The sequence below is a fragment of the Squalius cephalus genome, assembly GCF_949319135.1.
Source record: "Squalius cephalus genome assembly, chromosome: 21".
NCBI lineage: Eukaryota > Metazoa > Chordata > Actinopteri > Cypriniformes > Leuciscidae > Squalius > Squalius cephalus.
The window spans coordinates 17,541,446-17,565,716 of NC_137142.1; the positions used below are offsets into that span (position 1 = coordinate 17,541,446).

Sequence of the window (24,271 nt, forward strand, 5' to 3'; positions counted from 1 at the left end):
GTCTCTAGGTGGTCTGGTTGAGGAGTAGCCTAGATAGAAGTGCAAGATTGGTGCGCACAGACGCACAGAACAGAAATCATGAGTTAACAAGCGCAATTTTGTCCAGTGGAAAATTGCGCTAAAAATATATTCTTTATAAAAGTAGGCTACAAGAATATAATGTTTAATTCAAATGGTTAAAAAAACATTCAAGCCTAAACATTGTCAAACATCTGAATAAATAGCTCCAACACAGGACAAAACAAACATAAATGACTGAAATACAATATTTATAAACCAAAATTAAGTAATTCCGATGTTTTTTTAAATATAGATATCTGCAAAACAAGGTCAAATAATTGCGTATTAGTGTAAAGCAGACAGAAAAGTAGGCTATTCCAAAAACAGAAGTCGCCTTGCAAGCAGAGAGAGAGAAAAAAAAAAGTTTGTTTCTTTCAAACCCGTTGTCCCTCCCTACAACTGCGATTGGTGGATGCCAATCCCTCCCTAATTCGCTGCGCTGTAGAGAGCGACGTTTGTGTATATAATCTCAGACAGCATATTTGGTTGCATCCAGTTTCGATTTGACGACATTAGGGAGAATCAAGACAGCCCGAGTCATACAGTTTAAACATGTATCTTAAAATGATTGTGGCGTTTCTGGCTGTGATTTTGGCCGTGGCGAGCGCTGGGATGGTTGGAGGTCCTGTGGATTCAGACATGAACGACGAAGGAGTTCAGGATGCGTTACAGTTTGCAATGGCTCAGTACAACAGGCAAAGCAATGATGCGTTTGTGCGTCAGGTTTCCGAAGTCGTCAAGGTTCAAACACAAGTAAGTAGGCTTTGCTTTAAACGTTTGTTTTCTCATTTATACTCGGGCGTCGCTAAATCACACCCAGTGAGAAACGCAGGCCCCTGTCATGGTGTCACGTCCTGATTTTGCCGAGACTCGTTACTATGTTATATAGTCAATGTCAACCGATTTTGTTGATCCTGGAACAACATTCCTGTCCGTTTTTCAGTCCTAACCATATCCCTACATCTAAACCTTACTTAACACATAAGTTAAGCTATACTTAAAATCAGAGGGAAATGGTAGGTGAATAAGAATGGTGTAAAGCACCTAACCCTGGTTGTGGGTAACTTTACATTAACTGTAAACCTATCAGTCAAATCTTATTGGTTGATTGGAATGTTGATCCAGGAACATGTTACACTTGGTGAAATCAGGTTCTGCGTCATGGTGTGAATGACTGCGTCAACAAACCTGATTTAATTGACATAAGCCTGTTTAAAACAGTCACAAAGGTGTGACGATGTGACTGTATACAAATAAATGTATAACAAATAACTGTCTGAATATATTTTTTAAACTCACTACTTTTTTTTAATAGTATGTAATCCATAAGCCACTGGTATTCAGCTAGTAATGCCTATAGGATTTAATGGCAAACAATTGTTAGTAACAATGGAATAAGGTATTTATTATCAATATTGTTAAAGTGATTTGAAGCAAAGAAGTTAACACTGGTATAAAGGAACTATTAAGTATCTAACGAATAGTTACTAGAGATGTTGGAAAATATACAAGGAATAATGAAGGAATAAATAAAGAATATATGTTAAAACAAATAAATATTTTCAGAACCCTTGAAATCTTTGCCAGTTGTATCCAATGCAATATACAAAGAGAATTGCTGGCCCCAACATGGAAACTATTTATATTATAGGCCACAAAATGATCTTTATTTTTAAAAGTAAGACAGTAAAGGATTTTTCAGATGTCATGTCTTAAACAGTATTTGAAGTATGACCAATGTTTTTTGAAAATTGACAAAACTACAAAAAAATTGCTATAAATAACTTTTTAGTGCTTAAAATGTCCTCTTTGCTCACATCATGATATGATCATGGTAAGAAAGATCTTTCAAGCATCAGTTAATGTAGGTTGCTTTTGTGAAATTGTGACACATTACATCAAGGTTTACCCAACAATGTCTGAACATGTTTCTGGTTGCTCTAGGTTGTCTCAGGCCTGAAATACATCTACACTGTGAAAGTGGCCAGAACATCTTGCAGGAAGGGTGGAGTTGAGACCCTGTGTACCATTCATGAGGACCCTGCTATGGCAGACGTAAGACACACTGTCTCATTTTTTACTATTACAGTTACCTGTTTGCATTTCTCAATTTCCATATTAAAAGAGATTTACTTTTTTTCCTTTTAGGTCACTGAGTGCAAAATTGCGGTCTGGAGCCAGCCATGGCTAAAATCAATTAAAGTAGTTGAAAACACCTGCTTGTAGAGCATGTTTCTAGTGCAGTTTGAGGCTTTTTAACATTCATGCAGCAATAAAATGTAATTGTTATTGCTAATTATGGTAAACCTGATGTCTTTCCTATTGATAAAATAGGAATCTGATTTGTCGTGATAACCTTTGATGTCAACAACAAAACATGGTATAAGAATGCTTTACTAACACAATAATCATGTAATCTCATTAGACTCAATTGCTTTGAAAAAATCTTAGAATTTCTAAATAATAAACTGCATTTTACAATATTTGTTCATCCTTATTAAAACATGGTTGAATGAGATATGTCTGTGCACTGTTTTTTGGTTAAATACATTTATTTTGGGAGTCATACTGATTTGGAGGATTGAGAACACTATATTATTTTGAATGTATACATTAAGAAAACAACCCAATAGTATTTATGTGATAATAACAGTTATAGGAGTGTAAATACCAGAACTGATGTATTTGTATGTGATTTAAATTTAATGTTTACAGTTTTGTAAATACCTCAATCTTGCACTCACAAGCAATACTTTTCTCTAAATATGAAATAAACCTCTGCAGAATTAATGCATTGATACAAGCATTTTGATACAAGGGTTGAAACTATTTATTTTGCCACAACTGCAAAAGAGTTTGATCAGCTTTATAGTGTTTTGTTTTAATTTACCTCATAAAAATGATGAAGGATAATAAGGATATTTTATTTTTATCACGCATGTTCCAAAAATCCTTATGGTGTTTGCATGACAAGCCAGTGGTGTACAGATATACTAATAAAATAATTTATACTAATTACACCGTAGCAATGTAATGTGTATAGCAGCATTATGTTATTTATTTATCCGCTATGAAGCTAATCTATTAATATATTTCCTTCAAAAACATTTCACCAGGAATAAATATTAAAAAAATGTAAATATTGCAATGAACAATTTAGTATTAATGTTTGTTATAATGATGCGAGTTGTCAGTTGTCGTTTTTCATTACTACTGTACGTTACTAATATTTATGTCTTTTAAAATACATTGATCTTGCCATGCGTCACAATCAGGTATACACACACAATGAAGATGAATCTCCAATAAAGTCTTTAATAAGCAAACACAGATGAAGGCAGGTAAATCGAAATAACACGTATGCATTGGCAAGACCGGACAACTTTCTAATGAAACGAGAACTTGTACAAGGAACAAACAAACAATGGTAAGTTGTTAGGCAACAGCTGAACAGAATGACTAACCAAATGAGTGATCATATTAGCTAATATCGAACTCAGGAAGGAAAACATAAATGACATAAACTCAAAGCTGAACATAACTGACATTATGCCCCATCCTGGAAAAGCGCAACCTTGCGCTGACAGTCCAAATGAGGGAGGAGGATGCAGAGTAGGCCGAGTACAGGAGAGCGGGGAAGATGAAAGAAGGAGAGAAGGAGAGTGTCAATGACGGTGGGAGAAGCCCGGAGCAGGAGGAGTCAGGTGGGGACCGAGAGTCCAGCTTGGATGTAGACGCAGTCAATGGTTGTGAAGCTGGAGCCCTAGGCACAGACAGAGAGTAGATGGGAGCTAGCAAGACTGATAGCTTCAGAGGACACGACCAAGCCATAGCGACGACCTGAGGTGGAACCAAAGCGACTGAGGGCCGAGGTGGAGCCGGAGGGAGGGCAGAGCCAGACTGAGCCGTAGGGGTGTAGAGACGGAGCGCAGCAGATGGCTCGCAAGTCCGTGGCGCAGGCTAAGCAAAATCTAACCACGGTGGGTCCAGAGGATCGAGGGAGCCTGATGGACCCGTATGGCCGAGGTCTCTGGTGGAGGTGAGTGAGTGACGACGATCAGAGGCTAGAGGCGGAACCAGGGGATCTACTCGCCCAGGAGGAGCTGGATAACGGAAGCCCGAGGTGGATCCACGTCACAGAGGGGAGACAGACGAGGAGCCGAGGGGCTGATGGAGGGCAGCGAAGAGATGGGCGGGGACACTGAATACTTTGTGCTGAACGGGACCAGCAGTGATGCAGGGCTGGGTGGGATCAGCGGGGTAGAGGCTCATTCTCTTCAAACACCTGCAAACTGTCTACAGAGTTTAACAGCGACTCACTCTCAGTGGCGGGAGAGTAGGTGGGGCTCCTCTTCATACCCTTGTACTCCACAATAGGCTTGTTCGACTTCATACAGCGCGGCGGCTGACTTGAGGCAGTGCATGCCGGTTAGAAATTGTGTCCAACTTGAGACAGCGCCGACGCCACGTTCCTGTGACGTATGGCATCAAAGTACAGCGAGAGCGATTTGAGAGCTGCACGAGCTCTGATGACAACACAGCTGTTTCATGATTGGCCGAATCCACCGCATGACAATCACGTGTGTTTTGAGTTAATTCAGTTCCACTAATGTTCATGTAACGCAGTTCGTTGTTGTAGGAAGAAGGAGGTGGGAACTGGCGAACATTCAAAGACTTTTGAAAAATAAATCAACAACAAAACGAAAGTAAAGGCAGCAGTCCCTCAAGGACGACTGATGCCACATATAATAAACCAAAACATTGAAATGACACAAAACTGAACATAACTGTAGCCTATAACTGTGAAACCATGAAAATAGCCATAGATGTTGTTGGTATGGCAATAAAACGCTTCAAATAAAACAAATATGAGCAAATTTGATAGCCTAAATAAAACTGTATGTAACAAATATTTTAACATTTTCTAATCTTATTTTTGTAGTTCCAACTTTTTAACTTTTCAATGGTTATTTTATGTTTATATGTAGGCATACAAACAGCTATAGCTATGACTTTAACAACCCGAATAGTTAGTGACTTGCTTGAAACCATAGACTGTATAAACCTTGAAACCTATAATGTTGTGTCTCTTGATAACTGGTGATAGTATTCTGCTCTCGTCCAGCTTCATGGAGAAAGTAGCGGCGCGTGACCAAGTCATCAGTGTAGCTTGCAGCTCCCTCTGTTGGAGAAAATAAATAAGCACTAAACGATTGCTCTTGTAACCAACAGGCAATGTTCGTCGGCAGTGTATTTGCTGGGTGTTTTGTATATGCTGTCGAATGTGGACATTTCCGGGAACAGCTCTAGTCAGGGACATCACAACAACAACAAAAAAAAAAACACCGGCACTGTCCCGAGAAACCAGTGACCGACGTCTGATCACCCTAGGCTAAACATTAGCCTACACATTTCACCAAGCTTCCGTCTTTTAAGTCTGTGTTTGACTTTGTTCTGGAAAAGACATATTTGCCACCTCTGGCAAAATCAGTTTCACTTTAAAGAATTGACTGATTTTACTATGAAACATGAAATTTTTAAATTCAGATGAGTTAAAAATAGCAGAGACTACTTTATATGCACATCTGCCTAAATCCATAAAGGTAAGAAGGCCTATAGGCTATATATGTTTATTTTATGTCACGGTAATCCGCGAATGCTTTTACTGTCACATTTAATCTTTTTCTTTTCTTTTTTTAGGTTTATGGGTTTGTTTTTGCTATGAACAGACGGAAACCACACACTTTGGAAGTATTGGTGGATAAGTGGCCAGCTTTTACCACTATCATTGTTCGACCAGATGCAAATGTGAGATTGCGTTGTTTATAATAACTATCCAAAACTTTGTCAATCTAAACCACTTTATAGTCAACATCACTAATGTTCGTCTGAAATCATTAGAATAATCGAGCAAAGGACTTTATGAAGAAGGTGACTCTTTACAGTACAGATGAAGAAGTCCTGAGAAGAATGCTGACTGTGGAAAATGCAATTGACTGGAGCACATACTTCTTAATAGGAGGTATGTCTTTTCCTCCAATTTTATATTATATATTATATTATTAATGCGACTTCTGGTTATTTTAATTATATTAATGCTAGGATGTGATACACGTCATTCGCCAATGCTGAAGGAAATTGCTGCTTCTCGGGGTGTCAATATGAAAGGTTTCTCCTTAGTGCACCTTATGATATTATCTGATCCCAGTCATTTGCCTGAGCTCATTACCAGGTAAGATGGTCCCTCTATTTATTCTGTTTTAAAAGGTTATGTCATGAACTCATAAATATAAATTTGTGTTGGATTACATTTAAATAAAAGCTTGAAATTGCTTATATCGATTTGTGTTGCATTATATGCATTTCAATAAAAGATTGATAATGCTTCATTTTTTCCCTTAAAAAATCTTCGCTTCCTTCCTCAGTGACCTTGAGACCAGAGTGTCTGTCCTGAATGAGTCACATGCCGATGTAGTTAACAAGACTTGGAAATTTGGTGGGGATGACAAAGGTTACAGGAACATCCTGAATCTCATCAGCCATTTCCCCACATGCTGCATTACAGATGAGAACAACCAGCCTGTGTCCTGGGTACTGTTGTATGATTACTGTGCCATTGGAATGTTATACACTCTACCAGAGCACCGTGGAAAGGGATATGCCAAAACCCTGGTCACTACAATGGCAAAGAAGCTCCATTCTCAGGGCTATCCTGTTTACTGTTTCATTGAAGAATGCAATCAGCTTTCCTACAAACTTTTTGCAAGCCTTGGTTTTACAGAGGACTGCTCTTACAGGGCTGCCTGGTACGAATTCATTTGTTAGAATGAATACTCACTATTACTCCTATATGTGACCCTCCTTGAAAAAACCCTCCTTGAATGTCAGCATGAAATCAAAATTGACAATTCTCAATTTTTAATGGAAGGGTTTATTATAAAACAGCATTGTTTTTTATAAATGATTTATTCGTGCACGTCATTATTTTTTTAAAATTCATATGCACTTGTAATCTTTAATCAAAAACACTGACTTTTCCTCCCCTTGCATGATTGATTACATGATTACATAAAGGTGCAGTCATGTACAAAAATATCTATTTTATACACAGTTGTAACATTTTCTATATTTTGATGATGACATTGTGTTCTAGAACTTTCACTAAATATGTTTTATGAATGAAGGTAAACCACCAAACTTATATTTGGACATCAGAATTGACAATTACGCACACGTAGGGTAATGACTTGCCTCATGTTAGGGGAAATCTGTGTCATGTCAAGTGTTACAGTTTTTTCCAATTGCTAACACACTAAAATGACATGCACACCACAATTGTTTAAACTGACACACAGAGAGCAAAACCTCTTCTCAAGTCTCCAAAAGTCTAAACACATTTTCTGCTTTACACACATTTTGCAATTCAAAATGGCACTTTTTAAATGCACTGAACACGGTTCTCTGCATAAGACACCTGGCCAAACACCTCAATCGTTAATTGTTAACACTTCAATCTTTTACAGTTTACTGTTTTTTGTGAGCATATTTTTGTTCAGTCCAATGTAAATATATCTGCTGTGCATATGTTGCACTTACTTAAAAAATAAATAAATAAATGTTTCAACAGCATGTGTGTGTATCTGCAAATATTTTTGTGCATGTGAACAATATGAAAAATGTTCTACAATTTGAACTATTTTAGTATTATGGCAAAGCATACTAAAGATGAGAGTGCTTTTCATTATGCCAAACAATGTAGTTGGTTAGACAAAAATCTGGTAATATGAATGAAGTGTGTGCCATTTCGTGCAAAAGTTTGATTTTAATAATGCTATATGTAGTTTTGGTTGCAGTGCTTAATTTTGCAGGACATATTTTGCAGTTTGGGTGTGTGGTTTTGTGAATTGTGTGAAGTATTTTGATAAAACCAGCCTAGTTTGTAAAATTGTGTGTTAGCAATTGGAAAAAAAATGTTAGTTGAGTTATTGGAGAATGCCTGAGCAATTTCCATTTTATATAAAAAACAAATAAACCTAAATACATTTACACAAATGTAATAGTACAATATCCCATCCAGAGTTGTATTTTGCTGGAAATTACTTAGTTTCTCAAATATATTTATAAACCAGCCTCAAATTTTTCCGTTGCCAAACTTGCGGCTGCAGTAGCATCTTATTCTTAATAGCCTACATATTTTTGTATGTGAAATTTTTTTTAATTTTATTTATAAAGTGGGATTCTCAATTCTAGGGTTCTCTAAGATTCCTCCCCCCCCCCCCTGCATTATATTTCCTGCATCTGGAGACAAAGCTAAAATTGACCCACTGGCACACCTTACCCCACAGCTACCATTTTGGGGGAAAACCATTTTATTTTAAAATGTCATAATTCATAGCTAATCTTTAGTGAAAGAAAAAAATACACATGGTTCAACACTGACAATTGAACAACAAGGATGAAGTTTAATTTTTAAAATTGCTCTTATTTGTTAAAATGCCTGTAATTGAGAGATGCATATGGGAAAGTTATACTTTTGTACGTCTTCTACGTGACAGATAAAATGCATTCTTTGCATTTTATCTGTCATGTAGAAGACGTACAAAAGTATAACTTTCCCATATGCATCTCTCAATTACAGGCATTTTAACCATATATGTATGTATATATACATATTTCATATATTCTAAGTGAATTTTGTTCACAAAGGAAATAAAAAGGTCCCGATCCGGAAACGATTCCACGTTGGGCGCTGTAGATTTAATGCGTTGCATGGGCACTTGTGAACTCTCAACTTTAACTTTTACAAACCCATAAAAAGCAACCCCTTCCTGGTCTACCTAGTAGGGCCCACTATGGTAGGGCCTACATACTGTACTGGGCAGGGTTGCCAGCTCTGCGTTAAAATGAACACGTACCAAAAATCAAAATAGGCCTGTCTGTGCCATTCATTCCCATACCGAAAATACACATTTTATGGTCAGTGGTAGTAGGCCTATATAAAATGAAAGCACTATCATAATAAACACAGCTCAAAGGCTCTATACCAGTGACCCTACTTAACAAAACTTCAAATCTAGCACAGTTTTATCAATGGTGAAATATCAAATATTTCAATACAAGCATTTCAGTCAAACACAATTTATGCAATATGTCAAAACTTTAATCTGCGGCGAAGAAAAAACAACCCGCGGCAACAGTTCAAAAGTAGCCCATTTCCGTGAAAAACAGCGGACTTGGCAACCCTGAAACCTGGTCTGTTCTTAGGGTGGGAGGCTTTTAAATGCACTGCGCGAGCAATACACGCTGACGCCGAAAGAAGAGACCCCTCACAATGCGTCAGCTGACTACAGAGGATCTGAAAACCCTGGAAGTAGACCTTAAAAACTACTTTCCACATTCGCTGCAGGTTTGAAAGCATTTATTGAGTTAATAAAGTAGCTCACCTTCAAATTATCATGTCATCAGCATAAGTTTGCTACCAAACTTATGACAAAAAAATTACTAAAATTCATAGAATGCTTTACTTTAGGTATACATGCAACTCAACTGTCAGCGTTAGCAGTAAACTTATATAATATTTTATTTTGTCCTGGATACATATAGGTATATGGGTGTATTGTTCAACTCAACAGAACTGGACAGAGAGCTGATCCTGTTAGTGTGTTTGTTGACCTGTGGCCAGACTTCAGAGTGGTACTCATTAAACCAGAAATCTGTGAGGTATAAGGAATATTACAAAATTTAAGTGATTGGTTGGAAATTTCACAATACTTAGGATAGGTTCAACAACCCGTTTCCTTTTTTTCTACAGACAGGAGACCTTTTCAAAGACTTGACTGTGTTTTCAAAAAATGATGTCTACCTCAGAGACCTGCTGGCACAGACAGATGTCATTGACTGGAAAATGTATATTTGCTTAGGTACTTGTATTTCTTTTTGCAATTTCTTTTTTTTTTTTATATTAGTATAAATCACGGAAATGGTCTCAAACTCTTTTTCCATTGACATCTTTGTCTCAAGCCGCTGAGCTTCATCATGAAAAGATGCTGGAATTTGTGGCTATAAACAGAGGTGTACCCATGAAGAAAGAAGCAGTGTGCCACAAGTTGGTTCTTCGAGAGCCATCAAAATGTTCACAAATTAATAGGTGAAGTATATCCACTGTAATCATTAACACCACACTTCAGACACAGTTTTATGGCAGTTCATAGTTCAAGCTATGTTGCAGTAATCTGTCACTGAGTACAAGCACTGTAAGCGAAACATGTAACCCAATTGCTCTTCGGTTGTTGTTGTCATCATCATTGTATCTCACTCTTAACCCTCTGTTGGTCTTAAGTAATTTTAGAATGAAAAGTTTATGTTTTGAATCTTCAATTTTTTTTTACTTCATTGAAATGGTACGAAACTTGTGCCACTTGCTATATGAACACAAAAAATTGTAGACTTTATTCGAAAAGGCTAAATGGTCTTAAAAAAATGGTCAGACATATGATCTTAACAGTTAAAAATGAATGCCATTGGATATGAATGGGATATTTGAAAATACAAAGCAACTTTTGATGTCTAAAATGTATATCCAATGCAAAACCTAATCAAATTAAGGGATAATGCCTGAAAACATTTTTTATAGGTAACTATAAGTATAAGGCTATACTGGCATCTAGTGCACAATGGTATTGTGCATGTGCATGTGATTTTCTTTACGTTTCCCACCAGATGACACCAACCTGCCTTCCATGCATTGGATTTATAAAAACCTTTTTAACAAACTAAAACTACTTAAAACTTAAAGCTTTTTAACCCTTGTGCATTGTTCAAATTCACTACCCTTTCGTTATGTTCGTGGCTGAAAACAGCCACTACTTTAAACTGCTGTAAAAATGTATCAGATAAAATTTTTTTTTTTTTTTTTTTGCATAAATCTATTAATCAACCTCAGTCCTGATCAAAACTACTAAATGTTAAAAAAAAAAAAAACAATCAGGATTTTAACTCTTTAATTGCCAAGTTCATAAATTATGTCACTGATTTGGGGGAAAAAACACACAAAATGACTTATTTTCAATATAAAATGTGATTGTGGACTGGATTTTTTTTTTTTTACCTTTTATCACAGTCTTGGACATGTCAAAGATTAGAAACAACATTGGTTTTGATGCATTGTTAGTTTTTGTACAGCATCAGATTTGAACTTTTTCTCCCTCATTTACTGTTCGTGGCTGTTTTTGCCCCATTGACTTCCATTATAACCACATTTTTTTTATTGCAAAGCCATGACACCATATAATCATGCATTTTTGATTGTTGGTGGCTTTCCCTGTTGGGAAGAGGTAAAATTTGTAATTTTTACTGTTGATAACCAGGTAGCACCATTAACCCTTTAGATAGGCCTGTGCAAATAAAAGCTTAGTTTCTGGCTTTTACATGGAGTTATATGGAGAGAGTGTGAGAGAGACCTTACGTCAACTCACCTTGATGTATCTGAGAAAATCAAAATATGCACCTCAGCTCTGAGAACTACATGGAGTAAACTAAAACAAAGTGTATTTATGCATCTGCTGCCTCTTGATGGTGAGAAGCACAGACCGCCTATGTGTGAAATGCTTGTCTTTTCTTGATTATAAAGCCAGTTTAAAACTTTAAAATCCTTCAGTGATACACGTTTTTCCATTTTTTCTGTAAAATAAAATCTACTCAGCATCTGCATCAGATTTATGAACAATTTCTTGTGAACCAAAATGCAACAACAACTTCAAATAAACTGAACAATGGTTCAAGAGTTGAGGATGGATGAAGAACTAAACAATTAAACGAACCACAAACTGTGTGCGTGTGTGTGTTTTCAGTCTTTCCAGCAGGACTTGCAGCATATCACTTGGTGCTCTTTGCAAGTGTGTCCACCACAACGGATGCAAGTGCTGACTGTTCTTTTTTTTTGTCCTGTGCACCACTTGCATGTTCCCCTCTTCCCTTCTGAGCTGCTGGTGCCTGCTGGTGTCTGTGGATTTGTGTCTGGAGGGACAGCTGCAGGAGACTGAATCTCTCTCACCAGTGCAGCAGCAACTGGTGCGCGAGGGAGGTGCTCTCTCCTCAATATTGCTGCAGAGACCAGAGAATTTCCCAGCTCTTCTAGGAAAAGCCTTCTCCGAAACAGCTTTACCTGGTTCCAGGAGGGATCCACAGCTGTGAAGATGACATATGCATTATATGCCGAGACGTCCACCATATTAAAAAATAACGTCTGTGGCCACCAATTGGTCCTCCTTCTGCAGCTGTAGGTGCCAACAACCTACAAAAATAAAAGAACAAGAAAAGAATAAGTACAGATTTCATAATAAGTATTTTTGAAGCTGCACATGACAATGAGAATAATCATGCAAACATTGTCAAAACACAAACAGTATCTCCTAAATTTATCTCTAACAAGCACATGAATTCAAGTAAAAATGAACAGGAATAGGATGCATGTAGTAACAAATGTGTAATGGCACATACCTTGTCTAGATTGTCGACACCTCCCTTGCAGCGGTTGTAATCTGCGATTATCTCGGGCTTCTTTTTTGGTCCCTCTGTCACCACTGCTTCGCGGTGCCTTGTACTGATGAGGATCACATTCCTCCCCCGTTTCGGAACGTAACTCATAGCCGTGGTGTTCTTCGTGAAGGCGAAGACGCTGGAGAGGGCAGGTCGCCCTTTAGCCTGCACCAGGTAGGGTGGCAGCTCTGGTTTATTTTTCCTGATCGTCCCGACCAAGGCTATTTTTTTCCGCAGAAGCTCCTGAGCAAGTGAGTAGGAGGTAAAAAAGTTGTCACAAGTGACAGTGATGCCCTGGAGTCCTTCTGTCATCTCCATGACAACACGCTTTCCCTGACCCACCTCTGCAGCATTACCTGTCTTACCCAGGTAAATGTCACACCTCCAGGCATAGGATGTGGCAACATCAGCAGTCACCCAAATTTTTAGTCCATATTTGGCTGGTTTTTTTGGCATGTACTGCCGAAAGCTGCATCTCCCTTTGAATGGCACAAGCTGCTCATCCACTGTGACATCTTTGCCAGGGTTGAATAGGAGGGGAAGGCGATGCGTCCACATTTCCCACAGGGATCTGATCGGGGCAAGCTTGTCCTCTCTACGGCGAGCTGGTCTCTGCCGCTTGTCGTCAAAACGCAGAGCTCTGCTGATTTCATGGAATCTTGAGAGGGACATGGTGGCTCTAAAAATCGCACGACCACTGCGATCATCCCACAGGCAACGTGTGGACTCCCCTCTGGACCTGTAGACGCCGGCCAAAATCAGTAGCCCCATATAGGCACGGAGATCTGTGGAGTCCACCCCGGTCCAGTTTCTCATTGTGCGGTGCCCATGGAGGTTGGTCATGCTGACAATGAGGTCAATCATCTCCTCCGTAAAAAACAGATTGAACACAGAATCCATGTTCTGGACCCTTGCGATGGCATAGCGCGTCGGCCCTGGAGTCACGCCTCTGGCAGGCTGAAGAAAGGGAGTTGTCTCCGCGTTGGTAGAAAACCACACTTCGCCGTTTCTCCCAATCCACCCAGATCCAGGATCCTCCAAATCCTCCTCGCCTTCAGTGGAAGCTAGAGAGGATGATGAGGGTGCCACATCCAAATCAGGATCTGACTCTCCTGAGTCTGTGGTGTCAGAGGGAGAAGACGATACATCCTGCAGCTCGCTGGAGGGGTCAGGCTGCATAATCATCTCTAAAACTTCACTACAAGTCAAGCCCTTTTTCATGTTGCTTGCTGCTCTTCTCACCATCAAATGAACAGCAGGCTTGCATGCAAGTGTTTAAATCCACTTGCTTTGTTTTTGTTTAGTCTGCATTTCTCACCATCAAAAGGCAGCAGATGCATAAATACACTAACTTTGTTTTTGTTTACTCCATGTAGTTCTGAGAGCTGAGGTGCATATTTTGATTTTCTCAGACGCAGGCCCGGGGTGGAGAATCGGGAGAATTCCCGTTTGGCCGCTTCACTTTTGGGTCGATTTTTTTTTTGTCACGTTTGTCACGTTAGTTACATTAGGCTACACACGTTCCGCATTCTGACACCGCAGCGCGCAGCCTCTGCATGGGTTGTACTATGAGAGGGAGTTCTCCCCTCCCCTCCTATAGAGTTGGTTGGGTCCATAGCCCGTCTTTTCCAAAACGTTTTCTCAGGTAGGCTACCGCGGCACCGCCTACTGATAGCTGGGCCGGCCTACCGTAACGGTACGCGTCAGGGAGGATGGATGGATGGGAGGAAGAGGCCAGGAGGTATGGAAGCTTGTTTCCGCCACAGAATAAAACATTTTAAAAGATAATTGCAACTTTTTATCTCACAATTCTGACTTTATTTCTCAGAATTGCGAGATATAAAGTAAGAATTGCGTGAAATAAAGTCGCAATTGCGTGTTATAAAGTCAGAATTGCAAGATATAAAGTCAGAATTGCGTGAAATAAAGTCGCAATTGCTTCTTATAAAGTCTAAGTGAATTATTATTTAACCTTTACATTATTTGTTGAACCATGGTATTAATACAAACTACACAATAATAAGAGCTGAACTGTTGCTTAATTTATCCAATTTGGAAAAAGTGGGCCGGTCTTGGGCCTGATACTCCCGGGCTGAAAAGTGGCCCCACTCCGGCCCTGCTCAGACGCATTAAGGTGAGTTCTCTCTCTCTCTCTCTCTCTCTCTCTCTCTCTCTCTCTCTCTCTCTCTCTCTCTCTCTCTCTCTCTCTCTCTCTCAATGCATGATTATATGGTGTCATGGCTTTGCAATCAAAAAATGTGGTTATAATGGAAGTCAATGGGGCAAAAACAGCCATGAACAGTAAATGAGGGAGAAAAAGTTCAAATCTGATGCTGCTCAAAAACTAACAATGCATCAAAACCAATGTTGTTTCTAATCTTTGACATGTCCAAGACTGTGATAAAAGGTAAAAAAAAAAAAAAAAACAGTCCACAATCACATTTTATATTGAAAATAAGTCATTTTGTGTGTTTTTTCCCCAAATCAGTGACATCATTTATGAACTTGGCAATTAAAGAGTTAAAATCCTGATTTTTTTTTTTTTAAAAAACATTTAGTAGTTTTGATCAGGACTGATGCTGATTAATAGATTTATGCAAAAAAATTGGAAAAAGAAAATTTATCTGATACATTTTTACAGCAGTTTAAAGTAGTGGCTGTTTTCAGCATAACGAAAGGGTAGTGAATTTGCCCACAGTGTACTGTTGAGTTTTTGAAAATTTTCAAAGCATATAAGATTTGTCACCAAAAATCATTCCATTTGCTGAAACACAGAGAAAGTTATGGCCAAATTAAGACTCAGAAATACCCCATAGTGGATGAAAACATCCCCAACAGCACATAAGGGTTAAACAACTAGAAACTTTCTGGATGGCCAACAAAGTTTGTCTCAAACATTTTAATCTAGTTTTTCTCATATTTGTATTATTTTAGTGTATAATTTAGAGGTTATGTTGTCTAGTACCATGAAATCCCCTTAAAATGCAACATATTTAACAAAATATACTGCAATAATTTATTAAAAACAAACGTTACCCTTATTTTCTTTGGTCTGTATTGACCACCAAGGTTCACAAGTGTGACCCCTAAAGGCAGGCTCACACTCACACTACAGGACTTTGGGTTGGATTTTGCTGTCGCAGACAGATTTCCAAGCTCTGTAACAAAACCCCTGGATCGCCGCCAAATCGGTGCTCGTTGCTGTCGCTTAAGCTCGTCAAATATGAGCATGTCAGTGACCTGATCTGAGTCTGTCTCCAGCAGTCACACACGTTGCGAAATTTTCGAACCTGTTTGATATTATCGCCAAGTGATCTTGTAGTGCGAGTGATGAAACAACATGGTAAACTGCTCTGATGATATCATGCACCTAAACATACATGAATAAAAGGCGACAATGATCATAATTGTTTTATACTAAGAATCTAACAAAAAAAATATTTTTTAAATGTAAATAAGTAGTTTTTGCTCTATACTTAACATTATGATATATTTTATTTACCATCAGTTTTTGCTGAATAGACATGGACCTCCAACCTGCGTGTATTTCTGGCCAAATTTCTTTTTTTGTATGATCTTTTTTTCTGTACATATGACTTGGGCAGCGAGCATGAGTGGCTCTCTAATGTCTCGCATGTATTCATGTAAGAAAAAGATTTTTCGTTGTTGGTCGGGGTTGCCGCTTGGCCAAAGATCTTGTAGTTTGTGCACCATTTCGGCGTTGTGTTGTTTCGTATGAGCGCTGCTAAGACCAGAAGGCGACAAGATAAATTGTTGTGTAGTGTGCCCCATAGTTCTGTAGTGTGAACCTGCCTTTAGTGACGAATATCAGGTTGAACTAAAATTTGTTTTCTTTTTCTTGCAGTTTATCACTGAAGCTGTCTTCTCTCAACGAGTCTCATCTTGCACTAGTCAACAGTACCTGGAAGTTTGGCTGTGAACACAGCAAAGTAATGATTAAGAATATGATTTTGAACTTTCCCTCTTGTTGTGTCCTGGACGAGGATGATCGACCAGTAGCATGGATATTAACTTATCCCTCCTGTGCTATGGGAATGTTGTACACGGTTCCAGAACACAGAGGAAAAGGCTATGCAAAAGCACTGGTCACCGTTATGTCAAAGAGACTCCACTCTCAAGGCTATCCAGTGTACTGTTTTATAGAGGAGGAGAACCAGTTATCCTACAGGCTCTTTACAAGCCTGGGTTTCACAGAGGAACCGGATTACAAGGCAGCCTGGTTTGTATTTAATGATTTTTAATTGGGCCATATCAGAACAACCAATCCGAATTGTTTAGCTTCTGTCTGAAATGCTATGTATTATGTAAAAGCTGTTTTCTGATATAATGTAATGTAGTACAACTTTAAAAATCCACAACCAAAATCAACATCAACAACCAAAACAATTGATTTATTTAAATAAGGAATCCATTCCATCAATAAAATGTGTACAACACAACTATTTATTCTTTATATCACATGTAAAACAAACATTTACAGTTAAACTACACATAGCATCAGCTTGATTTGTAAGCCGTTTTATTTTTCTGCATACTCTTCTAGTCGAAGCAACCATTTCTCCCAGAATGGCTTAATCTGTTGTGAGTTCAAGAAGTGAGCGTGTGCGGGTGATCCATCTTTGTAGGCCACCACAATTAAACCGTTTTGTACCTATGTGTAAACAACAGAACATGATGGAAGACTCCAATGGAAAATGTCAAGTCATTTAAAGAGAGTAAATGCCTTTAGGCCCTGTATATACCTGGCAATAAGATGTTCATTAGTGGTCAGACAAGAGTGTTTACACAGGGTATTAACATGTGACCACTTTCATATAGATTGTGAGGGGAGCGATTTTATGACTACATAGTATACATGGTACATACATTACTGTTAAGGTTTAGTGTAGGTAAGATTTTTTAAAAATGTTTCAGGAAGTCTCTTATGCTCATCAAAGTAGTATTTATTTGATCAAAAATACAGTTAAATAATTACAATTCAAAATAACTGAGTAAATTCTGTATAAATAAGTAATTCTACTTTAGTGACTTTTAGACTCTTTTTTAACGAAAAGCGACAAATCTAGTGACTTTTTGGACTGCTGGCCTGGTTAACATGTAGTCATTCACTATATCATAATCTTTTCATATTTTGACAGAAAATTTGTAAATGAGAACAGTTTTTTTTTGGATATCTGACTATGTATTAAAATACAATATGTAAGCATGGATTAGGAGGGAAAAAAACATGTAAAGTACCGACAGTTGGCGCATTATGTCATCTGTTTATCATTTCGCTTCTTTCTGAGCAGGCTTTTTTTCCAATCCTAGCACAAAATTGATAGTTCAAGCTGAATTCTCATTCAAGTACCTACATTAATTCAACTGTGTTACTGCATGTTGACATCAGGCAAAATGTAGTTCTGTGATGTCTTGTGCATAATTTGTTACATTTATATAGTGCTTTTTTGCACCATGTAAGGTTTGAGGGCGTACCAAACACAAATGAATCTTCCAGGTGATTTGTTCAAACATAATTCCACACAGAATTCAACATTCCAGACCCCAAATCACCAATCCAGATCCATAAAATCCAGGCTCCAGCCAGTCTACGCTAAGAACTTTATGGCCAACTAAAGCAACTGGACGTTGTCAATGTTAGATGGTTTGGAAAAGACTGATTGGTTCAGAGATGGCAAAGCTCAAGGCCCGATCAAGATAACGGCAGAGGTTGCTTGATCCCACGACAGATATACAAAACAGACCCCCTCCTTCTTAAGGAACTCTGAATGACCCCAAGGTTGAAATCTCTTAAAACCACAGAGACTGAGACTTTACCTATAAAAATACATAAAATCATCCCAAAACAATTCTCGATGGACTTATAATCAAACATTGTGCAACTACATAATTATATATTGTGTCTACAACCTACAGGTGCTGGTCATAAAATTAGAATATCATCAAAAAGTTGATTTATTTCAGTAATTACGTTAAAAAAGTGAAACTTGTATATTATATAGACTCATTACATGCAAAGTGAGATATCTCAAGCCTTTATTTGTTATAATTTTGATGATTATGGCTTACAGCTTATGAAAACCACAAAATCAAAATCTCAGAAAATTAGAATATTACATGAAAACACACAGTAATTACACAGTAATCCCATGGTCATTGAACCAGGTTTAGGTTATTTTGGCAGTGTGGGCCTGTGCAAATCTGCTGGAAAATGAAGTCAGCATCTCCATAAAGCTTGTCTGCTGAAGGAAGCATGAAGTGCTCTGGAAATGTCCTGGTAGACGGCTGCGTTGAGTGGACAGCACAGTGGACCGACACCAGCCGATGACATGGCTCCCCAAACCAACACAGACTGTGGAAACTTCACACTGGACTTCAAGCATCTTGGATTGTGTGCCTCTCCATTCTTCCTCCAGACTCTGGGACCTTGGTTTCCAAATGAGATGCAAAATTTGCTCTCATCAGAAAAGAGGACTTTGGTCCACTGTGCTTTATTAAATCCAGAGTCAACACAGCGGTCTACCAGGACATTTTCAGAGCACTTCATGCTTCCTTCATTTTCCAGCAGGATTTGCACCTGCCCACACTGCCAAAAGAACCAAAACCTGGTTCAATGACCATGGGATTACTGTGTAATTACTGTGTGATTTCATGTAATATTCTAATTTTCTGAGATTTTGATTTTGTGGTTTTCATAAGCTGTAAGCCATAATCATCAAAATTCTAACAAATAAAGGCTTGAGATATCTCACTTTGCATGTAATGAGTCTATATAATATACAAGTTTAACTTTTTTAACGGAATTACTGAAATAAATCAACTTTTTGATGATATTCTAATTTTATGACCAGCACCTGTATATGGGGATGATTAGGATGCCATGATGGACAGAGGCCAATGGGAAAATTTGGCCAGGATTCCAGGGTTAAACCCCTACTTTTTTCCGAAGGACATCCTGGGATTTTTTATGGGCGGGGGTAGAGGCTCATCCTCTCCAAACACCTGCAAACTGTCTACAGAGTTTAGCAGCGACTCGCTCTCAGACTGGTGGGAGAGTAGGTGGGGCTCCTCTTCATACTCTCGTACTCCGCAATAGGCTTGTTCGACTTAATACAGCGCTGCGCAGACCACGTTCCTGTGACGTATGGCATCAAAGTACAGCGAGAGCGATTTGAGAGCTGTACAAGCTCTGATGACAACACAGCTGTTTCACGATTGGCTGAATCCACCGCATGACAATCACGTGTGTTTGTGTCAGTTCCACTAATGTTCATGTAATGCAGTTCGTTCGTTGTTGTGGGAAGAAGGAGGTGGGAACTGGCGAACATTCAAAGACTTTTGAAAAATAAATCAACAACAAAACGAAAGTAAAAGCAGCAGTCCCTCAAGGATGACTGCTGCCACATATAATAAAACAAAACATTCAATAAAATAGTCCAGGCCTGGTCCTCTCTCGTCCTTCACGATCGTCGCTCCTCCGTAAGAGATACGAGACCGGAGCGTCGCGCGTTCTCTCACGGTTCTCGGCCTCATCCTGCTCCCCAGTTCACAAATCTGTTTTTTATATCAGTAAAAGCATTTTTCATGTAGTCGCTAAGTTATATTGTGTCATGTTTATCAAAATAAAATGATTAAAAAATGTAGACCCCACTACATGTAGGCTATAGTATAGGTATACATACTAACTGAACTCAGACATGAAGGAAAACAGAAATAACAGAAAACAAACTCAAAACTGAACATAACTGTAGCCTACATAACTGTGAAACCATGAAAATAGCCATAGAGGTTGTTGTTATGGCAATAAAACGCTTCAGATAAAACAAATATGAGCAAACGATACTCGGTTACTCACGTAACCTCGGTTCTCTCTAGAGAGGGAACGAGTATTGCGTAAGGAACTTACGCTACGGGAAAAGTCATCTTTTCTCGAGATACTGAAGCCAAAAAATTATCCTTAATTTTTCATAATTTGTCAACGCAGTGCAGCAGGCAGCACAGCAGAGCTAGAGCGGGCAATACTGCGTGCTCATTGGCTGCCGCGCGGCAACTGCTTAAGCCTACCAGTGAGCCCCGCGTGACGTCACGCCCAATCAGGGTGCGCGCGCCCTCGCGCGTCACAGCCCGCCAGAAGGGGCGACGTCAGAGCGTATAAAAACAGGGCTCGGAGGCTTAATTCTCTGGTTTCTGTCGAATGAAGCGACATGAGCTCGAGGCGCAAGCACGGCAGGGAACGCAATACTCGTTCCCTCTCTAGAGAGAACCGAGGTTACGTGAGTAACCGAGTATCGTTCTCTTACGAGAGGTTCTCTCGTATTGCGTAAGGAACTTACGCTACGGGAACCCTTTGTCAACGCCGTGCGCGCCATGCATCCACACACAACTCCAGGGGGAGGGGACCCGGGGAGTGAAGAGTGGGGAGAGAGGTGGCCAGCAATGCGGGCCAACACATGTACATAAGCACCCGTAGGGAGAAACAGAGCGGCGCAGCCGGTCTGTATATAAAAGCTTTCCCTGAAAGTGCGGCTCGACCAGAAGAGTCAAATCTAATATCCAGCCTGCGAAGAGCAGGGCATGAACATGATTTTAGACTGCAAGAAGTTTAGCCTGCAGGGCGGGAACTTCCAGGTTATAAAACCTAACAAATGTAGACGGGGAGGCCCAGCCTGCTGCCGTACAAATGTCATAAATGGAAATCCCACTGGACCATGCCCACGATGAGGCAACGCCTCTGGTGGAATGAGCCCGTATGCCCAGAGGGCACTGCAGGTCTTTGGACGCGTATGCTGTCGCAATAGCGTCCACTATCCATCTGGATAGCGTCTGTTTCGAGGCGGCGAGACCCTTGGTGTGCCCACCAAATGAAACAAAGAGCTGCTCTGAGAGCCTGAAGGCTGCAGAGCGCGTAATATAAAGCCTTAACGCCCTGACAGGGCAAAGGAGGTTATTATCGACCTCGCTGGCTGCCGGCGGCAGGGCTGAGAGGGAGATAACCTGTGCTCTGAAAGGAGTACCCAACACTTTAGGGACATAGCCATGTCTAGGTTTGAGAATGACTAACGAGTCGTTAGGTCCAAACTCGAGACACGACGCGCTAACTGATAGCGCATGCAAGTCACCCACACGTTTTACTGAGGCGAGGGCCAGCAGAAAAACGGTTTTGAAAGTGAGGTATTAGAGACCCACAGAGTCTAACGGCTCGAAGGGAAAAGCTTTAAGGGCCTCCAGGACCAAAGACAGATCCCATATCGGAACCGAAGGTGGCCGCGGAGGGTTCAGCCTCCTGGCGCCTCGCAGGAAACGGGTAATGAGTTTGTTTCTTCCTAGTGCGCGGCCGCGCGCCGAGTCGGCGAACGCAGCAATCGCCGCAACATACACCTTGAGCGTGGAGGGGGACCTGCCCGCGTCCAAGAGCTCTTGGAGGAAGTTCAGAACCTGTGGAACCCCACAGGACTGAGAGTTCAAACTCTTCCCTGCACACCATTTGTTAAACACTGACCATTTAGACGCATAGAGCCGCCTCGTCAAGGGGGCTCTGGACTGCGAGGTCGTGTTAACTACCCCTTCTGGCAGATCAGCGAATATTCGTTGATTACCCACGCATGCAGAGACCAGCGCTCTGGATGGGGATGCAGAATTGACCCTCGGGCTTGAGAGAGACGGTCTCTCCTCGCCGGAATCGGCCACGGGGCTGTGTCTGACAGGCTCACCAGCTCCGGGAACCAGGGTTGGTTCTCCCAGTGCGGGGCTATGAGGAGCACTGCGCAGCGCGTTTCCCTGATCTTTGCTAATACCTGAGGCAGCATTGAGATCGGGGGGAAAGCGTACAACGGGACACTGGGCCAAACTTGGGCCAGCGCATCCTTGCTCTTCGAAAAGAACCTTTTGCACTGAGCGTTCTCGCTTGTGGCAAAAAGGTCCAATTTCGCTTCGCCGAAGCGGCGCCACAACGTCTGTACCGTCTGGCTGTGTAACGCCCATTCCCCTGGGGTAACATTGTCCCTGGACAGTTTGTCCGGGTCGTCGTTCAGGTGCCCAGGCACGTGCGCAGCTCTCAGCGAGCGCAGCGAGCCCTGAGCCCAGACCAAAAGGCGTTCTGTTAGAGCGCGCAGGGCTCTGGATCTGAGTCCGCCCTGGCGGTTCACGTAGGACACCACTGACATGTTGTCTGAGCGAACTAGCACGTGGTGTCCCCGCAAGTATGGGAGAAAATGCTTCAAAGCCTTCTCGACCGCTAACATCTCCAGACAGTTTATATGGAGGTTCCGCTCTGGGCCTGACCAGGGGCCGCAGATTGGTCTGCCCCCGTAAAGCGCTCCCCAACCCATGTTGGACGCGTCTGTCGAGACCACTTTGCGGTGTGAGATGACTCCCATTGTCACTCCCTGTCGGTACCATTCGGGCGCTAGCCAGGGCTGCAGGGCTGAGACACAGACCTGAGTCACGCTGACTTGAGCGCTGCCCGAAACCCACGCTCCGCGGGGTATTTTCGATTTCAGCCAGCATTGAAGCGGGCGCATTCGAAGTAAACCCAGCTGTAGGACCGCTGCGGCTGATGCCATATGGCCTAACAGCTTCTGGAAACGTTTCAGAGGGAGGTATCTGCCCTTTTGGAAGGATGCGGCGAGGTGTCGAACACAGCGCGCGCGCTGTTCTGACAGCCTGGCCGTCATCGCCACCGAGTCCAGTTCTATTCCTAGGAAGGAAATTGACTGACTGGGGATAAGTGAGCTCTTGGCCCAGTTCATCGAAAGACCCAGGCTTTCCAGATGACTGAGAAGCGCTATCTTGTGAGAGATGAGTTCCTCTTTTGACTGCGCTAGTCTTTCAGATCGAGAGATATGAACCAGTCCCTCGGGCGAATTAGCGCGAGGATCTGCCTGGTCGTAAGCATTTTGAACGGCCGTCTCATGAGAGCCCTGTTCAAATGTCTCAGATCTAATATGGGTCTGAGCCCACCGTCCTTCTTGGGCACGAGGAAATAACGGCTGTAAAAGCCCGCCTCGGTCAGAGAAGGAGGAACTCTCTCTATCGCCTTTATTTTTTTTTTTATTTTTTTTTTCGTAGCAGCTTCGCTATTTCTGCATGAAGCAGATGGGCTGCTTCTGCGTTCACTTTCATTTCGGTCCGGGCTTGAAAGCGCGGAGGCCGACGACTGAACTGTAGCGAATAGCCCTGTATTACCGTGTCCAGCACCCATGTCGACACACCCGGAATAGCTTTCCATGCATTCGCACTCATAGCTAGGGGTCGAATGGCCTCTGAGTCCTGCCCGCTGCATAGCGCGGGACGAGGGACCTGCAGTGGCGGGCGCGCGGTGCGCGCTGAGACAGTGCTGCGAGACGGGGACTCGCTGATAGCAGTGACCGGCCGGATTGCGCTGAGAGAGCGCGCGTGAGTGTTTATAGCAGAGTGTGAACGCAGGGGAGCGGGCACAGGACTCTTTATTAAAACACGGCCGGTGGCAGTGGCGATATCTGAACCCTGAACGTGTGAGACAGAGCGAACAGCGTGTGGTTGTGAGCACTCGTGAGCGGGCACCTTTCCTACACTTAACACTCGAGCGGCAAGTGCGCGCTTTATGTGAGTGTGCTCTGTGGGGTACACAGGGGGAATTGTGCTTGTGTGTAGAAATGAACACTGGGTCGTGGGC

The 24,271-nt window shown here is 41.2% G+C and overlaps 4 protein-coding genes across 6 annotated transcripts in view; 3 read left to right on the forward strand and 1 right to left on the reverse strand.

Annotated features, from left to right (window-relative positions):
- The first annotated feature begins 463 nt into the window (after window positions 1-463).
- On the forward strand, window positions 464-2,578 carry LOC307149532 (cystatin-like). Its single transcript, XM_079855885.1, has 3 exons — window positions 464-813; window positions 2,005-2,115; window positions 2,209-2,578. Exons 1-3 carry the CDS (start codon window positions 613-615, stop codon window positions 2,284-2,286), a joined length of 390 nt encoding a protein of 129 aa, XP_079712011.1. The 5' UTR covers window positions 464-612; the 3' UTR covers window positions 2,287-2,578.
- A 2,700-nt stretch (window positions 2,579-5,278) lies between these two features.
- LOC307149528 (glycine N-acyltransferase-like protein 3) lies at window positions 5,279-6,913 on the forward strand. The gene is made up of 5 exons (XM_079855879.1): window positions 5,279-5,663; window positions 5,761-5,868; window positions 5,962-6,082; window positions 6,163-6,292; window positions 6,486-6,913. Exons 1-5 carry the CDS (start codon window positions 5,589-5,591, stop codon window positions 6,883-6,885), a joined length of 834 nt encoding a protein of 277 aa, XP_079712005.1. The 5' UTR covers window positions 5,279-5,588; the 3' UTR covers window positions 6,886-6,913.
- A 2,385-nt stretch (window positions 6,914-9,298) lies between these two features.
- LOC307149529 (glycine N-acyltransferase-like) lies at window positions 9,299-17,057 on the forward strand. Of its 3 annotated transcripts, none has more exons than XM_079855882.1 (5): window positions 9,299-9,466; window positions 9,664-9,753; window positions 9,872-9,980; window positions 10,081-10,207; window positions 11,910-14,541. In XM_079855882.1, the coding sequence occupies exons 1-5, from the start codon at window positions 9,392-9,394 to the stop codon at window positions 11,983-11,985; spliced, it is 477 nt and encodes a 158-aa protein (XP_079712008.1). In that variant the 5' UTR covers window positions 9,299-9,391; the 3' UTR covers window positions 11,986-14,541. The 3 variants fall into 3 exon arrangements, with proteins under 3 accessions (XP_079712008.1, XP_079712006.1, XP_079712007.1); XM_079855880.1 differs by lacking the exon at window positions 11,910-14,541 and adding an exon at window positions 16,463-17,057 and having other exon boundaries at window positions 9,307-9,466; window positions 9,664-9,780; XM_079855881.1 differs by having other exon boundaries at window positions 9,307-9,466; window positions 9,664-9,780.
- mgme1 (mitochondrial genome maintenance exonuclease 1) overlaps window positions 16,990-24,271 on the reverse strand; it is a gene marked incomplete at its 3' end in the record, with an annotated part of 29,615 nt that continues 22,333 nt past the window's right edge. The window contains exon 4 of the mRNA XM_079855878.1: window positions 16,990-17,269. Coding sequence (XP_079712004.1) covers window positions 17,138-17,269 — 132 coding nt within the window. The remainder of the gene's footprint in view (window positions 17,270-24,271) is intronic.